The following is a 24,222-nucleotide window of genomic DNA, read 5'->3' on the forward strand; positions in this document are numbered from 1 at the left end:
AATCGTCCGTATCTCTTGAACCGTTTGTGATAGAAGCGAGATTTAACTTTCAATCTAAAGCTTCTAGGCTTTCCAACGAACCCAAAACTGACTCCTTATAATTTTTCCGTAATCGCATGACGGAAAAATTGCAGCGAATTGAAAAATTAGCTCCTGTCAAAATAGCCGCTTTTGCTTGAACTGCTAAAATTCGTTTTCAACCTGCTAATCCCTCAGTGAGCATTGCCTGTGTGACTTGAACTAATCTTAAGTAGCTATCACCTACCCTGAATCTCCTTTAGGGAATTAAAATCATTTAAAGCATATTTTCACTTCTTTGCAAACCACATTTAAAGTATTTTGCCTGTGTTTTTAAATCATCCCTGTGATCTAAGCTTGCTAGGGGGGGACTGAACTACATTTGATTGTATTCCTGAGAACTGTGTGCTCTCCTTTCCATCTTTTTATATTGCAAAAGAGGAGGGGTTGGGGGTGAATTGCCAAAAGGGGAAAAGTGATTACATTGTCTTTTGTTGAAATCAAATCAAGGTTATTCCTGTGTTGTATTCTTTTCCATCTTTTTTTTTCCTTGGAACCATAAAAGTATTCTCTGCTACTTTACCCTTTCTATACCAATTCCTCAGTGATTAAATAAGCGTACAATTGTCATATTATCCATTGTTGATCACGGTCATATTCATAAGTGTGCGATCAAATATTAATTTATTATAAAAGTGTAATATATATATATTGTTTAATTTTTCCAATAAATCTTTTAAATTGCAAAACAAACCTACTTCTTGGCTCAGTGAGGTCAGGAGGATTCAAAGAGAGGGGCGTTATATAAGGGTTTATCATCCAGAGTATAACTTGTCATAAAAATATATAAATAAGGGCTTCCCTTGGGCGTCCCAGACGAGGCACTGACTTAGTGGGATTGCTGAATTGAAGTCACTTGACAGGACTTGAGTTGGGCAATTGTGGTCTGCTGTTGGAAGACGACGCTTTGACTGAGGAGCAGCTCTCAAAGTTCAGTTTTCTTTGCGATCTATCAGTTTTCCCCATGATCTCGATGGAGGAGGGTGATGTAGTGCCGAGAAGGCGACACGGAGTGAGCTTGGAAGGGCCAGTCAAGAGTCTGCTGGATGTGTTCGTAGCAAGTTTGCCGGGGATCTCTTATGGCTTGCCTCGGCATGCACACTACAAATGTTGGTTTCACCTCTGTCCCCTCTATTATCTCCAAGAGGCGTTGGTGAGGGATTTCGTGTCGCGGCTGTGGATGAAACGCCAACGTCCCTCAGATACACCAACCTCTAGATGAACACTTGAGCAATTTGCGGTTAAAGGCTCAGTGATCGACGCTGTTTATGGCCTAGAACTGATGCAGTGACCTTGCGTGGGCTCCAGGGCAGTTAATTGACTGGTAACCCGCCGTGGAGTGACGCACATATCTGTAGAGACCTTCTCATTCGCGGGGTTCCCGGTGCTTGCCCCGTACCCTCTAGTCTATGGATCTCAGTTGGCCTCTTCCACTGTTGATGGTGTTGCAGGGCTTGTCTATACTCGTTTTATGTATGTGTCCACTAGGTCTCACCGTACCGTTGCGGCCGCAGGCTATGTTGGCGCGCGGAAGAGCCGGGAGACCAATCCTACTTATCGTGGCTGCTGACGATTAAGGGGGTGCACATCGCGCTCGTACCTGGCTTTCGGCTGGCGTTTGGTCATCGGCCTCCGTCGTTCTGGCTCATTTGCGCCTGTCCTGTGGGCCTCCTCCGAGCTCTGCGGCCTCTCAGCAATCAGCCCCTCCCCTGTCTCCCAGGAGTCTCAACGCAGCGCGGTCGGCGCTCGGGGGAGTGGGTGGGCCTCCGCCGCACACCACTATCCTGTGACTTCTCTGCTCCGTCTAACGCCTCTGTGGTACGTTGGGTGCCTTTTGGTGTTACAGCCGGGCACTGCCGCCTCCCTTACGACCGCCCTGCCTCGGCTCCGCCGAGGTCGTGCCGCAACCAAGATGGCGGAAGGGGGGGTGGGTCCTTTCTCGGGCCGTCGCTCGTGGGCAAAAACTCATGCGACAGCCGAGCTTGTTCCAGAGTTGTGTACAGAAACGCCTTAGCTCTCGCTGGGTGTTCACAGCATCTCGACTAGTCACCTCGGAAGCACGCTATTTTCAGGATCTTTTGGGAGCTACACGGAGCTCACAGGAAAGCCGCCATCTTGGATGGCTCTCTAGCGCCCTCTCTAACGTGTTGCTTCTTTTATGACTGGTATGTGGTGACTGGCTTGTATTGGAGCGCTAATCAAGCCAGACCTTCAACTCTGAGAATTGTTCATTAGTCATTGTCTACTACAAGGCTGGCAACTAGAATTGCTGTTTTTGTTGAGTTGTATGTTGGTTGCCTAAATTATCATGAAGGCCAACCAAGCACAGTGTTTAGTGTTGCAGTGAACTATATGGTCTATAATGTGGAAAATGGGGAGGGGCCTGGCCGGCCCTAGCTAGACTCTTGTAATGTAATATTTGATAAGAATGGTTTGATAAGCTATGGACATGCTGATTATTGCAGATGGTATTAACGGTGCTTCCTTGCATTTGTAGAAGATGCACTACTTGAATCATGATTTGGCAGCTGACCTTGACATACCACAATACTTTAACAATTTCCCTATTAAGTAAGTTAAAATAATCGAGGAATTGGAAACCCCAATTTCGCAGTCTGAACTTCTAAAAGCCTTTGGGCCTCATTAGGACCCAGGAGTTAAGGGGTTAACGGCGCCGAAAAAGGTGTCGGCGCCGTTAAACCCTTAACGCCTTACTACGAGGTCCCTTTGCAGGACCCGACCTTAACGTTAAAGTAGGGGCCCACAATGGGACTCTCGAGGTAAGTACGGTACCGCAATTTGTGGTACCGTACTTACCGCCTTCCCTATTCTCATTATGACCTATGGGGCAAAAATGGGAATGGGGAAGGGCCATGGTGGCATGGGGAATTACCGCCCCGCCAACCTTGGAATGGGATGGTAATTCCCCATTCCGCCATGGCGGACTCCGGCATCGACCATGGTGCTAATAGCAACATGGTTTTCCGCCGGATTCCTAATGAGGGCCATTGAGTAATGACCAGTAGCTAAGACCTCTCATTGCGATGGCCGAACGACTGACTTGAATGTGGAGGGTGGCCTTATTGTCCTTAAACTTGCAGTATTTGAGGAAGCTAGAGAGGTAGGTTCTTTATCTTCTGCCTGAAGAGCCAGCAACAAAATTAATACTGTAAACTGGTAATAAGTCTACATTTTGCGAGTCTTACAGACCATTGTTTTGAATAAATGATGCTGTAAAAATATCGCATCCATTCTGATCATGCAGGTTTAATCCGGCTTTCAACTGTAAAGAAAAAGTAGTGGATCTATGTTACGCGCTGCCCACCCCAGCCCATTTTCCCCTGAACCCATGCTCCCCCTTGCTCCCTCCATGCAAACCCCATGCCTGGATCCAACCTTTCCTCCAATCCACAAAGCTGTGTCTTAAAACAGTACAATCAAGATTCAAGAAAACCCCATGAAAGACAATGCATTTTAAATAATCAGCATTCATTTTAGTCCTTGTCCCTCAAAGCCAGAAACTTTATGCACCCTCCCGTTTCTAATCAAGCCCACCATTCATGCCTCGTAAGAGACCTGCTCAGGACTATAGCCACACATTCACCACATTACCTGAAAAGACTGCTATTAATGGATCAAATGATGCTTTGTTGAGGAAGACCAGTGCAGTTCACTGCCGAGCTGGGTTTTTTGCGGTTCAGCAATGGGTGTTATATCTCCATACAGTCTACTCAAATACCCAAACCCAGTCCAGCCCCTGTGAGATAGTACAGAGAGGGGTGACGGGATTGGCACAGGCAGGACTCTGTTCCAAATCCCCAGCGGGGAAGAAGTGAATAAAAAGCAATGGTGCCCTTCCCCGCCGCCCTGGAATGGTGCTCCAGGCAACATAATGTAAGGGAACTGTAGAGCAGGTCCCAAATAAAACCTGCACTCCAGTCGCCCATTTTGAAGTACCAGGAACGTTCACACAGAAATATGTGCCGTATGACGAGCAAATAAACCAGCAGAGAGCTGCAGTGGGGCTCTTCCAAGTGCCTATCAGAAGAGCAACACCTATTGAAGTACAGATACCCAGAAAACCATGGACAGTAAGTTATCCATTAAGGAAACCCTACCAGCAAATGAAACGAAATGAAGATTGCCCAAGTACAATCCCGGAAGAAACCTAAAATGGTCCTAAAGAAATACGAATGGAGAGGTCATGAGGACCCGGACAGACTCACAGATAGAAGAAATGACGACCCAAGAATGACACTGAGATGAAACGCCATGAGTAAGGATATCATGTACTTAAAACAAAAGAATGATGTTCAAAAGTAAGAGAATTAAGCTGTAAGCAAAACAAAGACGGTCAACCAGTTTACACCTGTAAATATGCTTGGAACCGCAAGAAAGCTAAGAAAGAAACAAACAAACAAACAAAACAGTGCGGCTTCTACTTCTAAGTAGAAGAGTAGTGTGGAAAGCACCATTATACATAATCTACCTCAAACAAAGTACTTTATTATAAGAATATTTCCATTTTGGAAAAGAAGCAGAATCAACCCAGGTTACTAAAGGCCAAATGAGCAGAGATTCATATTTAGCAAAATGAGAAGAGACAGCTGAAATGAAACTCAGCAGAAGTAACTCGTGCCAGGGAACCCGAGCTCATACTCATAAAAGAAGCGACCAGTAGCTACATCTAATTGAAACTAAGAACGGAATATCATGTCTCTGAAGGATCGGCATCCGACCAAGCAGAGATATCGGAACTTTTCCAGAAGATGCAGTCTCGAGGCCAACCACAGTGAAATAATTGACACATAGCTACTGAAGCGATGATTGATTGTAACCATAATTGGAGAAAGGCTGGATAACTAAGGGGCATCCCGCACCTGGTCGACCATTCTGCGTGCTGCTACGCGAAGTGGAAAAGTATGCATGGGTTGGTGCCAACTCAATCACAATGGACCAAATAATCTAGTGTCCTATAGTTAGTAGAACCAATGGGACGTCGTACATTTAGTGACTTCTACAGTAGTAATTTTGAAGGAAGGGCTTAGACGCCCACCTGACAGTGTTTACCCAATCCCCTCACTCCGTTACCATATACAGATATAGCACATATAGTAAAGTTACCTTTTCCTAACCAATAGAATTGCATATTAACTTTTTGAGTGTTACACGTCAATTATGAGTTTTGATTATAAATGTTACAACTTGTATGAAGTTCGTTGGAGTTGAAGCGAGAAGGACAATCGCATCACTGCTGATATCCATGACTCCCCGTTTTTTGTACTTGTCATTAAACGGACTCCCTTTGCAAAACCATTGAGATGTCCTTATTGATTGGTGTTGGAGTAATAAATCTGCACCCCCATCCATCTCAAGGGTGCAACTGTCTTGTCTTAAAGTACTTCTGAGCAAACCTTGGCTCTATGGGCCGGCCGGTGGTCTCGGGAGTACAGAACGATGGTGGATTTCACTGAAAAGTAGAGCAACGTACCCTTTATTTCTCGCGCAGTTCGCCTCTCGGATTTATTCCATGATGATCCACTGTTCTCAATCTTCACCGCCTTTTTTCTGCCATGTCCCAAAGTAATCCCTAGCTGCAAAGTATTATATAAACGTAAGAGAGAAGGCATTTGATTTTAGTTTTGTGGTAGCATTTACTTCTGGCTTTTGACGACAGGGCGTTTGTAGGCTACATGCTGCATAATGTTAGTTTATTGTATTTGTCCCTCTTGCTCAGATTTGCTCTAAATTCATTCTTTGTGCCTCTTCCATTATACACTGCCACAAGACGGAGTTACACTATATTCATAGAGCTTTAGCGCCAATATTCTATGCCGACACATTTCTTCTATATGTTTGTGTCCCCGAATATAACTTGGCTGAATTAGTGACACAAGTTGTCAAATTTGATTACTATTTTTGTCTGGTTATGAATTGGGAGAAATCCGACCTATTCCCTTCTATGGATGTTACCAAAAAGTAACTTGCATCAAGGCATTTATGTGGGCTCAGGATTAAATAAGTGTTGAGGTAGATCTGTGCGTGGGCCTCTTAAGGCACCACTACAACTTAACCATGAATCTTAACTGTGTGGCCCTGAGATTAAAGTAAAATCTTCCCATATAATTGTACGATAGGGTAATGTTAATAAAGATGCTAATTGTAGCTAAACTGCTGTATTTATTTGTAAGATATGCCAGTTTGACGCCTTAATAATTTCTTGGGAAGGTTTAATCACTGTGAACCATATGCACGTGACATCATTCTGAGATGTTAACGGAATCCCCCTGCACTTGAGGGCTTCACGCCCGATCTCACCTCCTGCACCAATCCCTTGAGTTCCACATTGACAAACACCTCTCCTTCAAGACACACAAAGCTAAGAATAGTCGGACAGCTTGATATCATAAAGTCGAACCCTCCCACCCTCCGGACAGCTTTAGATCTACTGTTCAAGCACTGTTCCTATCCCACCTTAATGGAAGCAATTCCTTCCTCAAAGGCATCCTGTTGTCTTCCCTTGTACCCCTGACAAATGGACTACATGCGACTGCACACCTCACAAAGGATCTACACAGATACAACTGCATCACTGGAGCCCTTAAATAACTTCACTGGCACAGGTAGAACTGGTGTGACTTTTATGATCTTGCAGAATGTGGGGTGGTGTTAAGCACGGGAGTGCAGATTATCCATAGCATCGCAATCTATTCCACTGTTATGGTATTTGGGGGCAATACATCTAGAGGCAGAAAGATTCTCTTCAATATATCGCCAGATTGAGACACTGGAACTAAGGCAGCTACATAAGGTATGACTTAAATGAGAGTGTGATTTGGGATATATTGTGTGTGTGTCCCCGGTAAGAAATGGGTCCCTATATATTCACATTCAGGATTTGATATCTAGGTATGACACATAAAAACTTAAGGTTAAATGGGGCCAATATAACCCCCATTTAAGATGGGGCACTTGGGTAACACTGAGGATTCCCTCTGTCCTAGGGTGGTGCAAATGCTGTCTGATCCTTTCACATGTTCAGGGCAGGCCTGATTGTGTCATTGCTGGGTGCAAGTTCTTCAGAAATTATATCAAATTTTTGGCACTGATCTTTCATGCAATCCATTAGGGTGTTTCAACCAGAAATGAGTCAAAACAGGGCAGCACTTGATCAAGTGCCGTTCTAAGACAGGGTGGGTATGGTGCAATAAACTGCCTACCTCCAAGGTATCAACTGTCCTACCAATCCTCACATATCTCTCAGCAGGGGAGTAGTTGGTACCGAAACCAGGTACAGGACAAACGCATGATCTACAGCAGTAAAAGTGGATTAGGAATTTACAATGAGGTATTTTTCCCTGGGGGTCGGCAACCCTAGCTAAGGATGGGGAGAGCTGCGAGAATAATATGGTAGACCTTCCAAGTCAAGGGGCTGACATTTGAGTGCACATTTAGTCATGGATTGTGGGTGAGATTTGAACAAGTAGAGGAAGGGAGTTCCAGTGGAGAGTTGCCAGGAGTGAAAGTGAGAAAAAGCACAAGGTGGACTGGGTGCTTGGATTAAGGAGGGAAGTGGAGCAGAGGGTGCGTGGAGTAGAGTATCTGGAGATCATGTTAGTTAGGTAGGAGAGGTGTGATCGGACCTGCATAGGTTTGAATGTGCACCGGTTTCTCATAGCCAGCCAGCATGGAGGCGTGTTTGGAGGTAGGAGTGGGAGAGGTTATAGAGGATGCCGGTGGCAGATTTTAGAATAGTATCCAGGTGTGAGAATGAGTAGAGGGGAGTCCCATGAGGTGACTTTTCCAAAAAGCTGCAGAGCATTGTGTCTTCTGTTAGGGAGGGAGAGTGAGTTGGGTGGACAACCAATGGAATTAAGGAGAGGGTGACTTTGATGCAGTAAAATAAATTGCATTACAGCTCGAAGATGAGTATCCGTCTATGACGTGCCATCTAGTGATGGATCACAAAGAGACTGGTGGAAATGTTTGCCAAAAGCTCAGGCATGAAAGTAGGGAATGAAACCATTTGTCTGGCATCTGTAAAGTGGCAGTAGGAGAAACTAAGTGAGGATATCAGTTGTCTGAAGAAACTTGTCTGCAGGGTAAAGAGTGGGCCGAGGCAGCCATATTGCATGACATGGAAAAGGAGCGGTATCCCAGATTTCAATTTCAACAAGGGTATGAAGAAGAGAGGACTGACCATGTCAAAGGTGTCCGAGGGGTAAATTAGGATTAGGACTAAAGATAATTTGTTATGTGGGCAGAGGCCTGAAAGTTAGACATGTGAGTGAAGGCAGTTTTGGGTCTTCAGGCCCTTTTTCTAGACAGGAGATTCTGTTGAAGACGATTCATTCAAGAATGTTTGAATAAGTGGGGAGTAAAGAGGCATGGCTGTAGTTTCCAGACGTATTGGTGGGACAGTTGCTGCCTTGTAGCAGGCAGTGAAGATTCAGAGGAAAAAAGATATGTTTAAGAGTAATGAGAGGTAATTGGAAGCGGTGAAAAAGTGAAGTTCATTGACTGTTTGTGCGGCAGACTGGTCAGCGGGGGGCACAGGAGAGATTGGCAGTCTTTATGGCTGCTTCCAGTTTTGAAGTGGAGGTGGGGAGGAAACCGAAAGTGTTGGTGAAAGAGATGGGCACAGGCGAAGCAGGAAAGCCTGGTGTTCAGTAGAGCAGAAGCATTATCTTGAAGACGTGAGGTTCTGACTGGTCCTGCTGGATCAAGGAGAATAAGTGCTTCGAAGGCTTACTTCTGGTTATGGAAATTGAAGAACCTCGTCCTCTGCTTTTCAAAAGTTCTAGAGATTTCATCCTCTGGTAAAAACGAGGGTTAGGGTCAAACCGTTAACTCCAGTCATGCACCTTCACACAATTCAAACATTTGGCAAACAGCCAATCGAAGCTGGACACCAATATTCACCCTCATGTGGACATTTGCGCTGGCAAACTCAATGGATTTGGATTCCAGAAGGATTCAACAATCCACCCTCTGTTTCACGCAGGCACCCCCACACAAGCCCTTTGTGAGCTCCTTGTTGGCTCCTGAATGCGATATGGTCGCACAAGGCTGCCATGGAATTCTGGTGTCCCACTCCTGGAGGCAGTAACTGACTCAATGTGCCGAGGTCAAGCAGAGGGCATGGTTGATCATGTCCTGTAGTAGACATCCATGCCTATCCAGCATTGTGGAAGAAAGTCCAAAATGCAATCAGGGCTCGATGAGCTCTGTAGGGACCTCCCTGATTGGTGCCACCAAGTTGTCCACAACTGGCAGAGTAAAATGCCAAGCAGAAGGTATGTAGTGCAAGAGATCCGTGACATGATGTTGGTATAGTAGTTAAGAGAATAAACATGGAAGCAGCGCATATCATGAAGGAGTTGGTGTCCTGAAAGGAATATGGGGGAGAAATCTATCAACAGCCAGTACTGAAGTACTGAGGATCCTCAAAGGTTTGTAATAGGAACTGGTTAGTGAAATGATGCTAAAACCTGGTTCTCAATTTGTAACGGTTTGGCAGAGTCCCCATCGTATCAAGGGGGGCACTATTCTGATAGTGCCATGACGGCCTTTCCCTTAATGCTTCAATTAAGTGGGTCACATTTAATGGGCGTAAATTATACCTGAAGACTTTATTTTCATGTCTCATGTTCGCCTCTAAGGGATGACTGCTGTGTAACGAGATGGCTAAAGGAGGTTAGTGAAGCTGGTCTCAGGCACAGGGCCTGGCTTGCCTGCGCGGATTACTCTTTGTCAAACGCACTGCTATATCCTGTACATGATCCTGCTTACCTTAAGAGTGCCCAGCCTTACCTTACATTTCCTTGGTGTATCTCTCTCTTCCTTGGTGTATCTGCTTCTCTCGTCATTAAAGATAAGGCTATACTAATGCTAAGCTTAGCCTGTTGAAGAACTGTCAAGAACTCACCCCAGGTACCAATTTCCAAACATAAGGTCCAGACTATTTGGGTTTTGGTGCTGAGGGAGTTGACTTTCAAAAAGTGGTCTTATGCGGGACCAATGAGACAAAAACTAGAATGAACACCACACAAAAAAGAGGAAAAAAATAATGTTCCCTCTATTCGTGGAAAACCTGAGCAAGACATTTTGCAGGCCTGTGGCCTAAAGTCAAGCAGCAAGATAGTTTCCAGTATTTATCAGTCTCTGGGTAAAGGAGAAGGACAATCCTAGCGAATGTTAGCCATCCACCCATACTTTGTACTGATTAAATATTTCCTACTGTGGTGGCCCGCCTCCGGTCACCGTGGTGGGCCACTGATGATGTCGGGATTCCCCGACATGGCAGCCACGCTGGCGGCACCCAGCGGACTGAGAGTAGGGGACATCCTACAATGCCCGGATCACCGTGCCAGAGCTCCACAGTTTGGGGGATCACCCCAATGCTAGCAGTCGTGGCTCCAAGGGCACTTGCACCATGGATTGCACCGTTGCATGGGGGCAACAGGGATATCCAGCAGCCCTGTAGGTCAGCAACAGCAGCACATTAGTGCAGGGGCTTACAGCAGCACCAACTGAGAGCCCTGCAACTGCTGCATCAGGCGCACAACAGCGCCTCGGGGTCCAGCACCCAGTTTACCGGCAGGACCGATTCCACCGGACAGGGGTGCTACTTTTCCGCAGACAAACTTCATGACCTGTAATCAGAAAATGAAATCGCAACCTCTCTGTAATCAGTTATTACGCTTCCGTTGTGATGTCGGTGCGTGTTGATTGTGTCAGCACGTAGGAGAACTCCAGCTGTCACTGCTGCACTTAAAACTGTGACAAGCATTTCAAATTCAGCTCTTTTCGTTTTCTGTGACACTTTACAGAAAGTAATTGACAAGGAACTGTTTGTACATGGGCGGCTCGTCCATAATGGGTGAGTGGGCGTCGACCTACCGAGTCTTGGCCCACTCTCGCCCATTATGGAGGAGCCATCCCAGTGAAATACTGAGTGCTCCCTCGGCTATTTTATTTTTTTCTTCAGCTGAGGGAGCACTCTGAACTGTCAAAGGGAAACCTTGTTTCCCTTTGACAGTTACAGTTCCCCAGCCGTGCAAGCTCAATGAGCCATGCAAAGCTGGAGGCATTTTGCTTCCCCAGCCTTGGATGGCTCATTAGAAAAGCTGGCTGGGGAACTGCACGTCTGTGCAACTGTGCCTCCTCGCTCATACAGACGAAGCAGGCTGGAGTGGGGTGTCTCGTCACCCATGCTCGGGCCCGGAACCAGGAAGCTTCCAGGTTCCTGTTCATGCTAGCAGGGGCTGGAGAGGAAAGACCTGCGTCAGAAGAGAAGTTTGTTTTCATGTATTTTTTTAAAATTTAAATTATGTGTATGGATGCGTGCATGCTTGTGGTGTTAGGTGAATGTATGATGCTGGATGCTGGTGTGAATGAGAGCGTGCTTTCCGTGTGCATGTTGTGTACATGTTTGTTCATTTATTATTTAACTATGTGGATGGATGTGTGTATGATTGTGTAATGAGTGCATTATGTGTGTGTGTGTGTGTGTGTGTGTGTGTGTGTGTGTGTGTGTGCACATGCGTGCATGAGGAGGTTTGTTCAACAAAGGCGTTTTAAAAATGCTTTTGTTGCACAATCCCCCTCCCCACCGGACACAATTCTCCTTCTGAGGTGCTGTGGGAGGGCCGAGGGGACAGGGCTGATATTTATTTTACTGGACATCTATCATAGATGTCTAGTCAAAAATACCATACCTATCCCCTCAGCCCTCCAGCGCCTTGCATACATACATAATCACTTTGATAGAGTGCGCGTGTTTGGTGCTTAGGGGCCCGGAGGACAGGGATGGCATTTTTTTACTGGACATCTATTATCGTTGTCTAGTCAAAAATACTATGCCCGGGCACCCCAGCACCTCGCAACACACAATCACATTGATTGTGTGAGGCACTGGGGCCCACAGGGCAGGCATTTCAATGTTTACTGGGTATCCCCAGTAAAGAATGCCATCCCATCCCACTGGGATTCCTACTGCCTCACATGCGATGTAAAGCCTGACTCCCAAAGCCCCCAGCGCCTCACATGTACATATCATTCATTATCTGTGTATGTGAAGCACTGGAGCGCAAAGAGGAAGGATGCCATTCATTAATGGGCATCTGATAGATGCCCAGAAAAAAATGCCATGGCTTGTAACCTGGGACCCGAGCTCCTGACATGCATCTGCTCACTGGGCCCTCCAGAACCTCGCAATCACACATAATCACATTCATCATTAATGTGATTATGTCTGAGCGTAAGGCACTGGCGCACCATGGAACAGGCATGGCATTTTTTTTTTACTGGCCATGATTAATAAAGCAAGCATGATAAGTGTTAGTATGTAGCTAGACTGGCATTTGAATGCAGCCCGTCTAGCCATTTCTTTTTGTGGCATGACATGACATTTTATATTGGGCATCTTTGGGAAAGCAAGCATTAGCAGTGTTCTTGTATAGCTTGACTGGCATTTTATTGCAGCCAATTTGGACATGTCTTCATACTTTGGCATGCATTTTTAATGGTAAAGCCAACTGGAGTATGTTCTTAGGTGGTGATACTGCCAAATACTGGCAGACCAAACTGGCATTATCCGCAAAGCAAACAGGAGTGTTCTTATATGGGAATACTAGGGTATAATGGTGCAGTCAGCATGGAAATGTATGGGTGTAGCCTGTGTGAAAATGTTTTATACTGGCACGCAGTGTGAAAAGGCATCATAAAAATGTGGTACAATGCTCCTGTGCACTGTTGGTGACTTGCATCTATTGGATCTTTTCACGAATTACCCTACAAAACCAATTGCAAACTGTTTGGCTTTTTACCCTAATTTTTGTAAAAAGTGTGTTCTAAAATTCACCATTTTAACCCATTATTTAAGGAAATCGCCGGGGGAGAACCTCAACCGACCCCTCCTCCTCCCAAACCCCCCTTATTGGTATGGGCTCCCTCGCTATGGCATATCTGGGACATAGTTTTACAGCCCTCCAGTTAAAAAATGCACCAGCCACCACTGTGTTTATAGTAGATTGTTTAATTTGTGCACTTCGGGAGTTTAACACGTGAGCAAGAATCAGCATGTTAAGTGCTGAGGACTTGTATTTTCTTTGTGAATTACGATAAAACACAAAATGAGAAAAAAAAAGATTTTTTGCAACACATTGCAAGCTGCATGTTAAGTGTTTTTAAATCCATACACATTCTACATTAATTATATAGAACAGCAAATCGAATACCTCCTACATGGCCACACATCTCCTTTACTACTTGGCCTCTTGCTTAATCTAATGTATCATAAGTAATAATATAGTTATTACTGTGTGCAAAAAGGATATTTGGAAGTCACCTCAGAGTTAGATGACCTTATTAAGGAACTTGGCCTTTGACCTCGCTCCTCTGTGGTCATGACGCTCCTCGGTGAGTTGCAATATCCTTATAACGTACGGTAGCAGCCTCTTTAGCCCATATACAGGGCACTTTAAGAATCTGTTTTTAGTTGGGGGTTGAAATTAATAAACATTTATAGCACGTGTTATGTTATGCAACACCCAGATATGAGCATTTCAATTTGTGGAAACTTCAAAAATAGATTGATCATTCTGTTTTGAAATTCTTTTTGCTCACGCCAGACCTGCAGATTGAACTTTTTGTTTCCAGATCACATTAGATGACCTGCACTTATACCTAGAACCTCTGGCTGTAATTGCTACTAAAATAGATATGTTTGTCATCCTTCTGTTTAACCTTGAAGTTGTCTCTCCCCAGCTTCATAGAGAAGAATGCTGTCTCGGCTGAGGACCATCAATGGCCCCTGTGCAGTGGCGTGTCGCAGCGTCCACACTAAGGAGAAGGGCAGGGCCCTCATGTTAAATCCAAGGACAAACAAGGTACCGTGGACTTGGTCGAATGCTTGTTGACTTAAAATGATGGCCCAATTTTAAGAACTTAAATGAATATCTATGTTGGGCAGAATTGCATGCAGTACCCTCTGGGACTACCACATACAATTAGGACTACAGGTGTAAGCAAAACCAACCTTTGGTAAAAGTCTGTACTACAGATTTTGGTAACGAGCTGAGCAGCCAGGCTTATCTCAAGGGAATATGAGCAGTAAAAAGATTTACACAGAGGTCTTTCAATCACAGTGGTTCAAATAGACACTTACACTCAAGGTTTCTTGGTAAAACACTTATTAATTTATTACACAATCATTTAGAAAACATTCACTAGAAGGAGGCAACTTAATATTATACACAAACACACTTCAGTACTAAACCAATAGTTTCTGAGTAAATTAGGTTCCACTGAAATAGAGGCAAAATGGCATTTCAGTTACTTTGAATGGGAGTAAAAGGCACAAGTTAATACAATAGATCACAAATACTTTCTTAAGTAGTGCAAATAGTTTTAGTTCACGAGAGGGCTCGATTCAGTTCAATAGGCCTAGGCCAAAGTCAATGGGCTGGTGTCTTGGATAGGAAAGCGCAGTTATTGTAGTAAACGGTAAAGTCTTTGCCAAAGTTCTCAGAAGTAGTTTGTATGAGAAAAAAAACATATGTTGAGTCACAAGCTGATTAGGCCTGCAAGTTGGGAAAGTTCCACAAACTTTCACCACAAGAGGTAAGTTCTCTCAATCGGGTTGGCACAGTACCTTAATATGAAGAAAAAGATGCAGCTGAAGACGTTGGTTCCTGGCAGATCCTGCAGATTTCAGTTCCTGAGTCTCAGTCGTGGGGACAAGGGGGAGGGCTTCGGGAGATTCATGCACTGCACAGGGACTCGTCAAACAAGCTGGCAAAGGGAAGATCTTCGGTTTGAGTAGCTGTAGTCAAGCACACAAGCTTGTCCTTCCACCCCCCGGTTAAACCTAACCAGCTCCGAGAATGGTATCCAGGTGGCTTACGAGTTGATTGGTCCCACCAACTCAAACGAAGAAGTCGTCCTTGAAGGGGCTTCTCTGTCGAGATGAACTTGGCAATTCGGACCTGCAGCAGGGTTTCACCGGGCAAACCAATGGTCAAGGAGTTGCAGCGCTGTCCTCTTCCTGCTCGTCTTCAGTTCTTTCGTTCCAGTGGTCGACTCTGCTTTCCAGTCCAAGAGACTCTCCTTTTAAACAGTTTTCTCCCGTTCATTCCAGCCTAGCTGTCACTCACCAAGCAGGGTGGCTGTCTTTGTTGGTCTTTGCTCACGCCAGTGTGCATTTGGGTCTCCTAGGAGACTAAGCACAGGGAGTTTCGGGCACCTCCCTCACTTCCTGGCCACCCCAGACACTCAGGCGCCAGAGGCGGCCTTCAGTCCTGAAGCCTGCCAAAGGCGTACGAACAAAGGGACCAAATCTGGTATTGCGTGCAGAGACAAACTCGAAGGGCCTTTCCAAAAGGAAATGGGGGGAGTGGAGGGAGACCGGGTCCTGTTTAAACAAAGAGGCTTAAGGCGCCATCTTGAAAAACATATGTCTTGCGATTTTTAGCTACCAGTGTTCTCGGTCGGGAAAAATCATGGTAGTTTGTTGTAAAACCACTGCCACCAGCCATTTCAATATGAAAGGGTAGCATTTGACTGCTACACGAGTTCCTAGATACAGGGGATACTAGGTAACCCCTACAGCACTCTATAGGAAGATGGTGTCTGCTGGGTCTAGAAATTTAAAAAAAGACTAGTAAAGTCAATTTAACCTTACATTCTCTGGGAAACAGTAGTTTATACCAGAGAAGGTATTTAAACCTTTTGGAGGTCTAAAAGACATCCCTGTGTCACTGCACTGATGGTGCTGTGTAACACACATGAAAAGATGATGCCTATGGAGTTATCTTAAAAACTCCATAATCAAAGAACACAAGAGTAAAACACACATCAAAATATGAGAGTGGGGAAAAAGGCTCACACTCTTTCCAGGTAAAAAAAAATCAAGTACTCAAAATCCAGCGAAGTTGCTTCTCTAAGGTGAAGGGAATTAGCACATTTATGAGAATACTCCCTAACAATCTATATGGCAGTTAATTACATGTCTAGTAATGCTGTGCATTGGTTTTTCATATAACAGTATGTTAAAGGCAAGCTGCAATTATTCTCCTAATGAAAATAATATTCTACTGAATTATATTTATTTTGTCTTAGTCCCGACAGGTCAAAACTTACCCATACCGGTGCAGCCTGCATAGATTAATATTGAAATGCATATTCTAATAGATTATGCCTGAAATAAAAGAGCAAAGGCAGTAGTAGCCTAAAGGAACCTGTGTGTAGTGAACGTTTTTTATTAACCATTCAGAAAAACATGCCAAATTCACCCATAATGGCAATTTAGGCCTCATCATAAGCCCAAATCCTTATTTTCAAAAAATAAATACATATTTATTATTTTGAGACCAGCATATATACATTGTGACGTTTCTCCTTCTCTTATCTATATGTATAAAGCGCATTGTTCGCCCGAGGGCATCATGGCGCTACAACTGTAGAGGTGACAGCCAACCATAAGAGTTAGAAAGTACTAGAAAAGGAAGGTTTTCAGAGCGCGGTGAAAAAGGAGGTGGGCCTCAATGGCACGCACGCAGGCAGAGAGGAGGAGAATTCCACGCTTTGTCCGCAGCCACTGAGAAGGCACGACCACTGACCCGAGAAAGTCTAATCCTTGGAGGCTGAACAGTTTTCAAAGATTGAGAGCGGAGTGACCTGCAGGGTTTATAGGGGCAGAAATGTGTTTGAAGGTATTACATTTGACATACAGTGGTCAGAGGCTGTCCTGTACAATTGTGTACTACTGTATTTTATGGGTGAAACAATGTTGGGATCCTGCCATGAGAATTTGTGAATTCATGCTGTCTTGAGCAGTATGTCTATAGAAAGATCTGGAAGTGGCATCCAATCAGTTTAATTCCTGTGCATCAGCTCCAGTCTTTGTGAGGCATTTTATCCTTTGTCGAATGTGTGCAATATTGTGACCACAGGCATAAAAATTTCTGTCCATATCCAGGATCGGACTGGGGCATAAAACTGTCTCGGCACCAGTGAAAAAGTGGCCCACGTTTGCAAATGGAAATTCACTCCTTTTGTGACCAACTGTTTGAATAGTACCCAAGGTATTTTTGGGGATAAAATGTGATGCAAAATGTGCAATTTAAAGAATATTCAGCAACAATGGTGAAAACTACTAGCCGGATAGAGAAGAAACTCCTCGAACTGGCCAACATTGGCCAAAAAAGTGGGCCACGCTAGCCTTTTCCATTTTTGGTTTGGGCATTGCTCTATTGTCCTGTAGGGCAGTCCGAGCCTAACCGTATCATACCAACCCTGCGTTCAGAAACCTAAAATGTGTCTCTTTTTTTTTAAATTACAGGGTATGGCGTTCACTTTAAAGGAACGACAGATTCTTGGACTCCAGGGACTGCAGCCTCCTAAAATAGAAACACAGGACATCCAAGCCCTACGATTCCATAAGAACTTGGAGAAAATGGATGACCCGTTAGCAAAGTATGTTTTTAGATCGATGTTTGCAGAGTTCTCTAATATGTGCCCTTATTTCAAAACTGTTAGTATGGTTATTTCCCCTTCTAAACTATATATACTGCCTAAACAGAACACACATTTTTCAATTCCTACCTTTTTTGTGATGCCAAGATATTTTCATCCTATTTTAAGAACATCTCTCACATTGGCCATACAACCAGGGCAAAACTTTTACTAAAACATAAACCATGAATAATGCCATCAAGCGGTGGACTCATCTCCCAACCTTCAGTATGACGACATGACTGCTTATCCCTGGTTCCCTTCAAGATGTCTGCATGACTTGGCTTTTCCTTGGTTCCCCTTGGACAAGCCATAACTCGCCCTAATATTTTACCAGCACTACGGTTAACGTTCCTATCTGTTACTCTCGTTGCAGGCCAGATTGTTAAGATCGTTTTTCTAAAGCCCCACTAAGGGCTTCATAAAACCTTATCTGAGGCAATACAAAACTCAATTCTTAGTATAAGGCTGTACCACCTGAGAATATTTGGTAGAGTAGACGGAGCAGCCAGGCTTATCAGAGGAGGGGGAGAGGGCTGTGGCTTGGTACAAACAAAACTGTAGAATACATATGGTCCAAAGAAACATTGATAGCCCATTTATTGTAAAAATAAAGGGTTTATTTATATAGAAGTAGGCCAAGATAGTCTCTGGGAGGATAGCTCAGTAGCAACGTGTTCGCATTGGAAGCAAGACAACACGAGCAACACAGGTTCGATCCCCGGGTCCGCGCTTAGGAACCTCTGGTTATTAAGCACGTTATAAATAACCCATCATATCACATAATTCTTGGGTTAGTAAGTACTATGACAGATCATACAAACGCAATGATAAAAAAACATAATACTTCTGTTATACAAACCAAAGTATAACCTTATTTGCATTACAATAAGCAATCAAGGTGAGTCAAACCTAGAACGCACTCAGAATAGCATTAAGCTATTTTAGGGGAATAATACCAGGTTAGGTATACTCTCAGAATACAATAGTAATTAAAGGGTAGTAGACCCTATTGGTCCCAATATGCAGTGTATTCTGTTAAAGACACACATAATTAGACCAACACTGTTACAAGTAGATTTTGCAACAAATGTAACTTTATTCTAGCAAGAATGGATACAGCCACAACAGCAATGTTACTTTTTAGAACACAGTTCAGTGGAAGTAACTTAACTTGTATGCTACCCAGAGGCCTAAAGCCTCTCAAGGATAAGTATGGGTACAGTAAACTATTTTAAAAGTGCCCAGAAGCAGTCCGGGAAAACACAACCCAAAATGCGAGTAATTGTCGATGTACTCTTTAAACCACACACAGTGACTTCAATCAGGCAAGTAATAGTACTTATTGGAATTAACTCAGCAATATTACAGTTTAAGAAGAGCAGCAACTTTTCAAGGTAAGTGACCTATTGTACTTTTCAGAGGGGCTACCAGCAACTCCAAGACAAGTAAGATCTATGTGAAACTATTTTAGAAGAGTCCTAAAGCACTTCAGGGAAAGCACAACCCATTGTTACAAGTTTTAGAAAGACGCAATGTATTTTGAGGTAAGTATGAAACCTAATATACTTTCAAAAGGGGCTACAAGCAACTCAGACAAGTATTAAATCCAAGTCTGTTTTAGAAATGCCCTGAAGCACACCAGGGAAAGCAAAACCCAATAACACACATTTAGAAAGACATAAGGTAGTTCAAGGTGGTGTGCAAAACCAGACGGTATTCTCCTACCCACTGCCTCGGGATCTTCCTTTCAGGTGGCCAGGGAAGGGCCATCGCTTTTGTATCCCAACCCTGGGGCTGGACAAGCGAGGGAGGATCACCCAAGTGGAGGGTCACGAGGGATTGGGAGGAGGGTAACCAACTAATAATAAGAACAAGAAGCATCTAAGATCAGTAAAGATTACCCATCACAATCACATGGGGAAAACCCTACCGTAACGGAACCCTACCATAAAAAGAACTCCTGTTGTCCCACTAATAGTAGGGCAGGGTCAGGCATGTGCTAGTAATCATTCATACCCGACTCACTATAAAAGGTGTGGTCTGACACAGATGTATGAGCGAGTAGGAGAGCAAGCAAGAGAAAGAGTTTGGAAGAGAACCAAGACGCCAGAGCTGCCCAGGACCAGAGGCCAGAGACCGGGAAGCCGAGACGCTGAGAAACTGCAGTATGAAAGAGCAGAAGCATGGCGAGGGAGCCGTTTCTCCAGGGAGCCAAGAAGGGTATTCGTACGCTCGTTCCCCTGTGTTGGGGAGAATTTTTGTTTCTGTGCCAATTCTGTTACACTAACTAACTTGAATGGCTGGTGGCAGTGGTTTCTTTTTTTACTACCTTGTGCCATGTTTCCTTCTAGGATTTTACTCTGCTGTTTGAATCGGGTTTGAGTCCTTTGTGCATTTTGCCTTTGGGGGGCTTCAGCCCTGAAGCCTGCCCAGGCTCCAGTGTGTCTGGAAAGGCAGGAAGAGAGGGAGGGTTCCAAAACTTCACTGTGCTTTGTCTCTAGGTGTAGCTGATTGACACCAGTTCTGATTAGCCGGATGCTGGGTGACCCTGCTGGGAGATTGACAGTCTAGGGTTGTGAATGAATTGAACTTGCTTAAAAGGCGAAGGTATTTGGGATTAGAGGCACAGTCGACCAATGGAGGACAACATCTGATGAAGACGTGAAGAGATGCCATCAGCACCCTCTTGGACCGCAAAGTGCCTGGTGAAGCTCTGCAGCTGTGCTGACCCGGTTTCTTTTAGACTGGGAAGGCCCGCAAGGGACGACCTCCTCCCTTGGGCTGGTGGGACCAACTAGATTTAAGACCAGCTTAATTTTGGTGCAATCCCCGACTTGCTGTGACTTCCCAAGGCTGCAGCATCCCAATTCCTGGGGACCCCTGGCCATCATAGAGTGCATTGTCTTCGGAAGTGCGAATCCAGCCAAAACTTTGTGGGCATCCAGAGGACCCAACAATTGTAGGAAATCATCATCATCATCATCATCATCATCCTCATCCTCATCCTCATCCCGAGTCCCCTCACCAGAGTCCATGACTGAGGGATCAAGTAACTTCCAGCCCGAGCTGTTCTTTCTTCTTTGGCGCTGTGAAAAGGAGCCAAAACCACAACAGGCCGTTGAATCAAGGAGCATCTATTGCTGCCGAGTTCTTCTGAAAAGAGCTGCTACAGTAGCCCGCCAGACGTCCTCCCTTTCGTCACCACGACTAAGGTCCAGGAACAAAGGTCTGCTACACTGCAACAGGAAGGCATCCAGCGGTCGGGCTTGGGTTACATCTACCTTTTGCCAATTGTGTTGCGTCCAAGCTTGGGGAGTACTATTTTAAACCCTTTTGTGTTGACCTCAACTCACCTGCACTGGCCTCCCAACTCGTGCTTCTTCAAGGTGGCTCCTCTTGAGCTTCTGTGATTTTTCTACATTTTCTAATAAGAAGGCATCAGAACATTGAACTGGCCCATTGACCTTGGCTGTCCTGGCTCCCAAAAGCCCCCTCCTGAACCTATTGGCTTTGGCAGTGCTTGTTACCTTTCAGGTTTTAATTGTTGAACACTATTATTGCTGGGATAAAAGACTGTACGTAGAAAAACAGTTAGATTCTCCCAGAGGGATGTAGGCAAAGTATGTTCTGATCTAACTTTAACTTTTCCCTCCTTCAAACTCAATATTGTAATGGTGATCACAAATAGGTATTACTGACCTCAAATTAAGTCACTCAGTGTACAACATTAGAAAGGTTTACTCACCTACTTTATTGCTCTTGTTGAACTGAATCCGAACTTTGGGGTTCATGTTACTATTAGTTGCTGCTTTTTACAGATTGTCTAAATATCCCTGTGTATATATAATAAATATTTCTGCTATAACTTTAAGTGAGCAAAGGGTTAACTTTTATACCTATATTTACTAATTTCATTGTACAGCTCTACAGCTCATATTATCCCTCTTAAGATAAGCCTGGCTACTCAGTCACACTACCAATGTGTGTACTACAGGCCTATAGTAAAATGTGGGTTACCTAATACCAGGCTTGTAGAGTCCCACACCAGTAGTACTCTACAAATTCTTACCGAACACCCTGGGCCGTTAGACAGCCCAGGAGAGTCTGAGGAGCAGGTGGTGAGACCCTGACCTCAGAAAAATGTGCCCTGCGGAGCAGAAGGGCAGAAATCAGCCCAGTGCATCTGAAAGTATTGAAGAATGGCTTGAGAAGTGTGATACATAGCAACACTGGAAATGTGTTAACATTTTTTTTTTAAAAGAGGACATTGTTTGTGGGAGTGTTCAATGGAAGCCAACAAGAATATTTTAAGAGTGTAAAGACATTGATACAACTAACAATGTGAGCGTGAAACTGGGGAGACCCTTGTGTGTGCAAGAATAAAGTAAGTAAAATAAGACAATTAAGTAATGCAAATGGAAAGGGGGCCAGAAGCTTGTGAAAAAGGTGCAAGAGGCACGAAATTAAAGTATATTGAAAAGAGGGTGCGAGTGACCCGGAAAGACAGAAAAAAAGCATAGGGGTGCTTGATAGAGTGGAAGAAGCATGCAAGAGGCACGACAAACACAAGGGACAAAGGACCATGCAATTGTGCATGACAAAGGTAAAGAAACCCATGAAAACAAAGAGAGATGAGATGATGGCCTGTAAGAAAGGAATTTCTGATGGTTATTAATCTGCTTAGAATCACATGCTCTGCATATAGTCTGACATCTAGTGGTAATCGCAGAATATTGCATCTTTCTTTCGAGGAACGAAAGGAGATGTCGACATGGGTGCGCCTCTAACACTATCCCTAACGTGACGTGTAGCGCACCCAAAATCCCTCGCGCATCGAGGTCCCTCAGATTGCTTTTTTCCGCCCAGCTAGCTGGTCGCCCTATGCGGTGCTCATACATATCAAAGTTATAAATTCATTATCCTCAACTGTCGGTCGTTTTAGTCTTCGTCCCTTTATCATCGACGACTACGTCTGGACCTATGCCGAAGACTACTGCAGATTTCGGCGGCTGGTGCTTTGGTCGATGCTGTCGACAGCGTGGCTTCGACCTTCCGGCCAGGCCTATACCGTAGGGAGAGTGGGGCCTAGGGGTTTTGATTCTTTGTAGAATGCATTTCCTTTTCCCACCTCTTTTCCCTTCTGGTCTTGCTGTCGCTTTTCACCTTAGCTATGGAGAGGACTACATTTAAGTTCTGTCTTTGCTGTAATGGAAAGAATTCTCATAAGGACACTCACCGAAAGTGTACCAAGTGTCTACCCCGTGATTGTGACGAGCGGTCCTGCAAGTCTTGCCAACTTTTTCGTCCAAAGACACTAAAAGATCGGCGGACGAAGCGGTGGCCGGCCTACGTTATGCAGCAGGCCGAGAGTGGTTCCCCATCTGCGCAGGCGCCTCGAGTGGCCATGATTCCAGGGGGGCCATGGCTCTGATGTGCAGGCTATTGACCTCTCTGTGGAACCAGCAAGTTCCGAAGTGCCCGTCCCCAGCCCTGATAGGCAGGCCACTGGTTCTGCTATGCGGAGCCAAGATCCCGGCGACAGGTGCACACTTGCACCACAAAAGGTAAAGCACGCAACCCAACAAGCTCCTCCGATGGACTCATCGAGGCAGCTACAGACGCCAACGGGCCAGTCGAAGGTTTCAACGGTGCCCACCGATCCTTATGATCGGCCGATTCCCCGCAACTGTCGCCACGGCATGAGTCCAGGCATACCCATAAGGGAGTCTCTACCAAACACAAGTGTGCCAAGATGCCTCATAAGAGCGCATCGGACCCAAGGGTTTCGGTGATGCCGCAAACCTCGACAAAGCCTACAGGCACATCGAAATCACTCACGATCCGCCAGAGCTACGCAAATAAGCCTAAAGACACATCAACAGGAGTATTCAGAAGGTTCACAGTCCCTCTCTAAGGCAATGGCTGATAAATGCCGACCTCCTAAGGACCCCTGTCCTGCAGTAGAGGCCTCCACCCCCCCACCCACCTCCAAACCCCTATGGTTCATCTCTATGGACCAGAGTTGGGTTTGAGGGTTATATGGACAAACCTTCAAAGTTTGTTGACTTCTCTGAGGAATGGATTAGCCCAAAAAAACCTAGGGAGGAGGATTCCTGCCCTACTCTTTTTAAAATGTACAAACACCTTCGAGTACATTTCCCCAAGATGATGTTTTAGAACTCTCACATGCTGAAGAACTCCGAGAACCGCTATGGTCAGGAAGAGTATCCTTTTGAGGAGATACCAGACCAGTACACAGACTGGGGTCGGGAACAGCCGGCAGAGGAAGCGCCATGGCTTTTACCCCCATATTACTCCAGATCCAGACGCCCTTTGTCTAGACCCTCCCACATGGCCTCCTCAGAGGCAAGCCGCACCCATTGATGACGAAATGGCCTTCAATGCAATCCTAAACAGAGCTGCGGACAATTTTGACATCTTCACACAAGAGGCAGTACAGAACACAGACTTAGTGGAAGACCTCTTAAAGGAGAAATACCCCACAAGTCAGGCGATACCATTGCTTAACTCTATTAAGAAGCGACTCGTACCCTCATTGTTGTCCCCTGCTCTTACAAGAGCGGTCAACCCTAGAGTGGAAAAGCTTTTTTGACCCTCACCTTC

The 24,222-nt window shown here is 44.9% G+C and overlaps 1 protein-coding gene across 1 annotated transcript in view; it reads left to right on the forward strand.

Annotated features, from left to right (window-relative positions):
• ME2 (malic enzyme 2) overlaps window positions 1-24,222 on the forward strand; it is a 426,330-nt gene that overhangs the window by 55,668 nt on the left and 346,440 nt on the right. The window contains exons 2-3 of the mRNA XM_069626976.1: window positions 13,849-13,970; window positions 17,423-17,556. Of these exons, the coding sequence (XP_069483077.1) occupies window positions 13,863-13,970; window positions 17,423-17,556 (242 nt within the window). The 5' untranslated portion in view covers window positions 13,849-13,862. The remainder of the gene's footprint in view (window positions 1-13,848; window positions 13,971-17,422; window positions 17,557-24,222) is intronic.

The sequence above is a fragment of the Ambystoma mexicanum genome, chromosome 6p, assembly GCF_040938575.1.
Source record: "Ambystoma mexicanum isolate Mex_15411 chromosome 6p, UKY_AmexF1_1, whole genome shotgun sequence".
Taxonomy (NCBI): Eukaryota; Metazoa; Chordata; class Amphibia; order Caudata; family Ambystomatidae; genus Ambystoma; species Ambystoma mexicanum.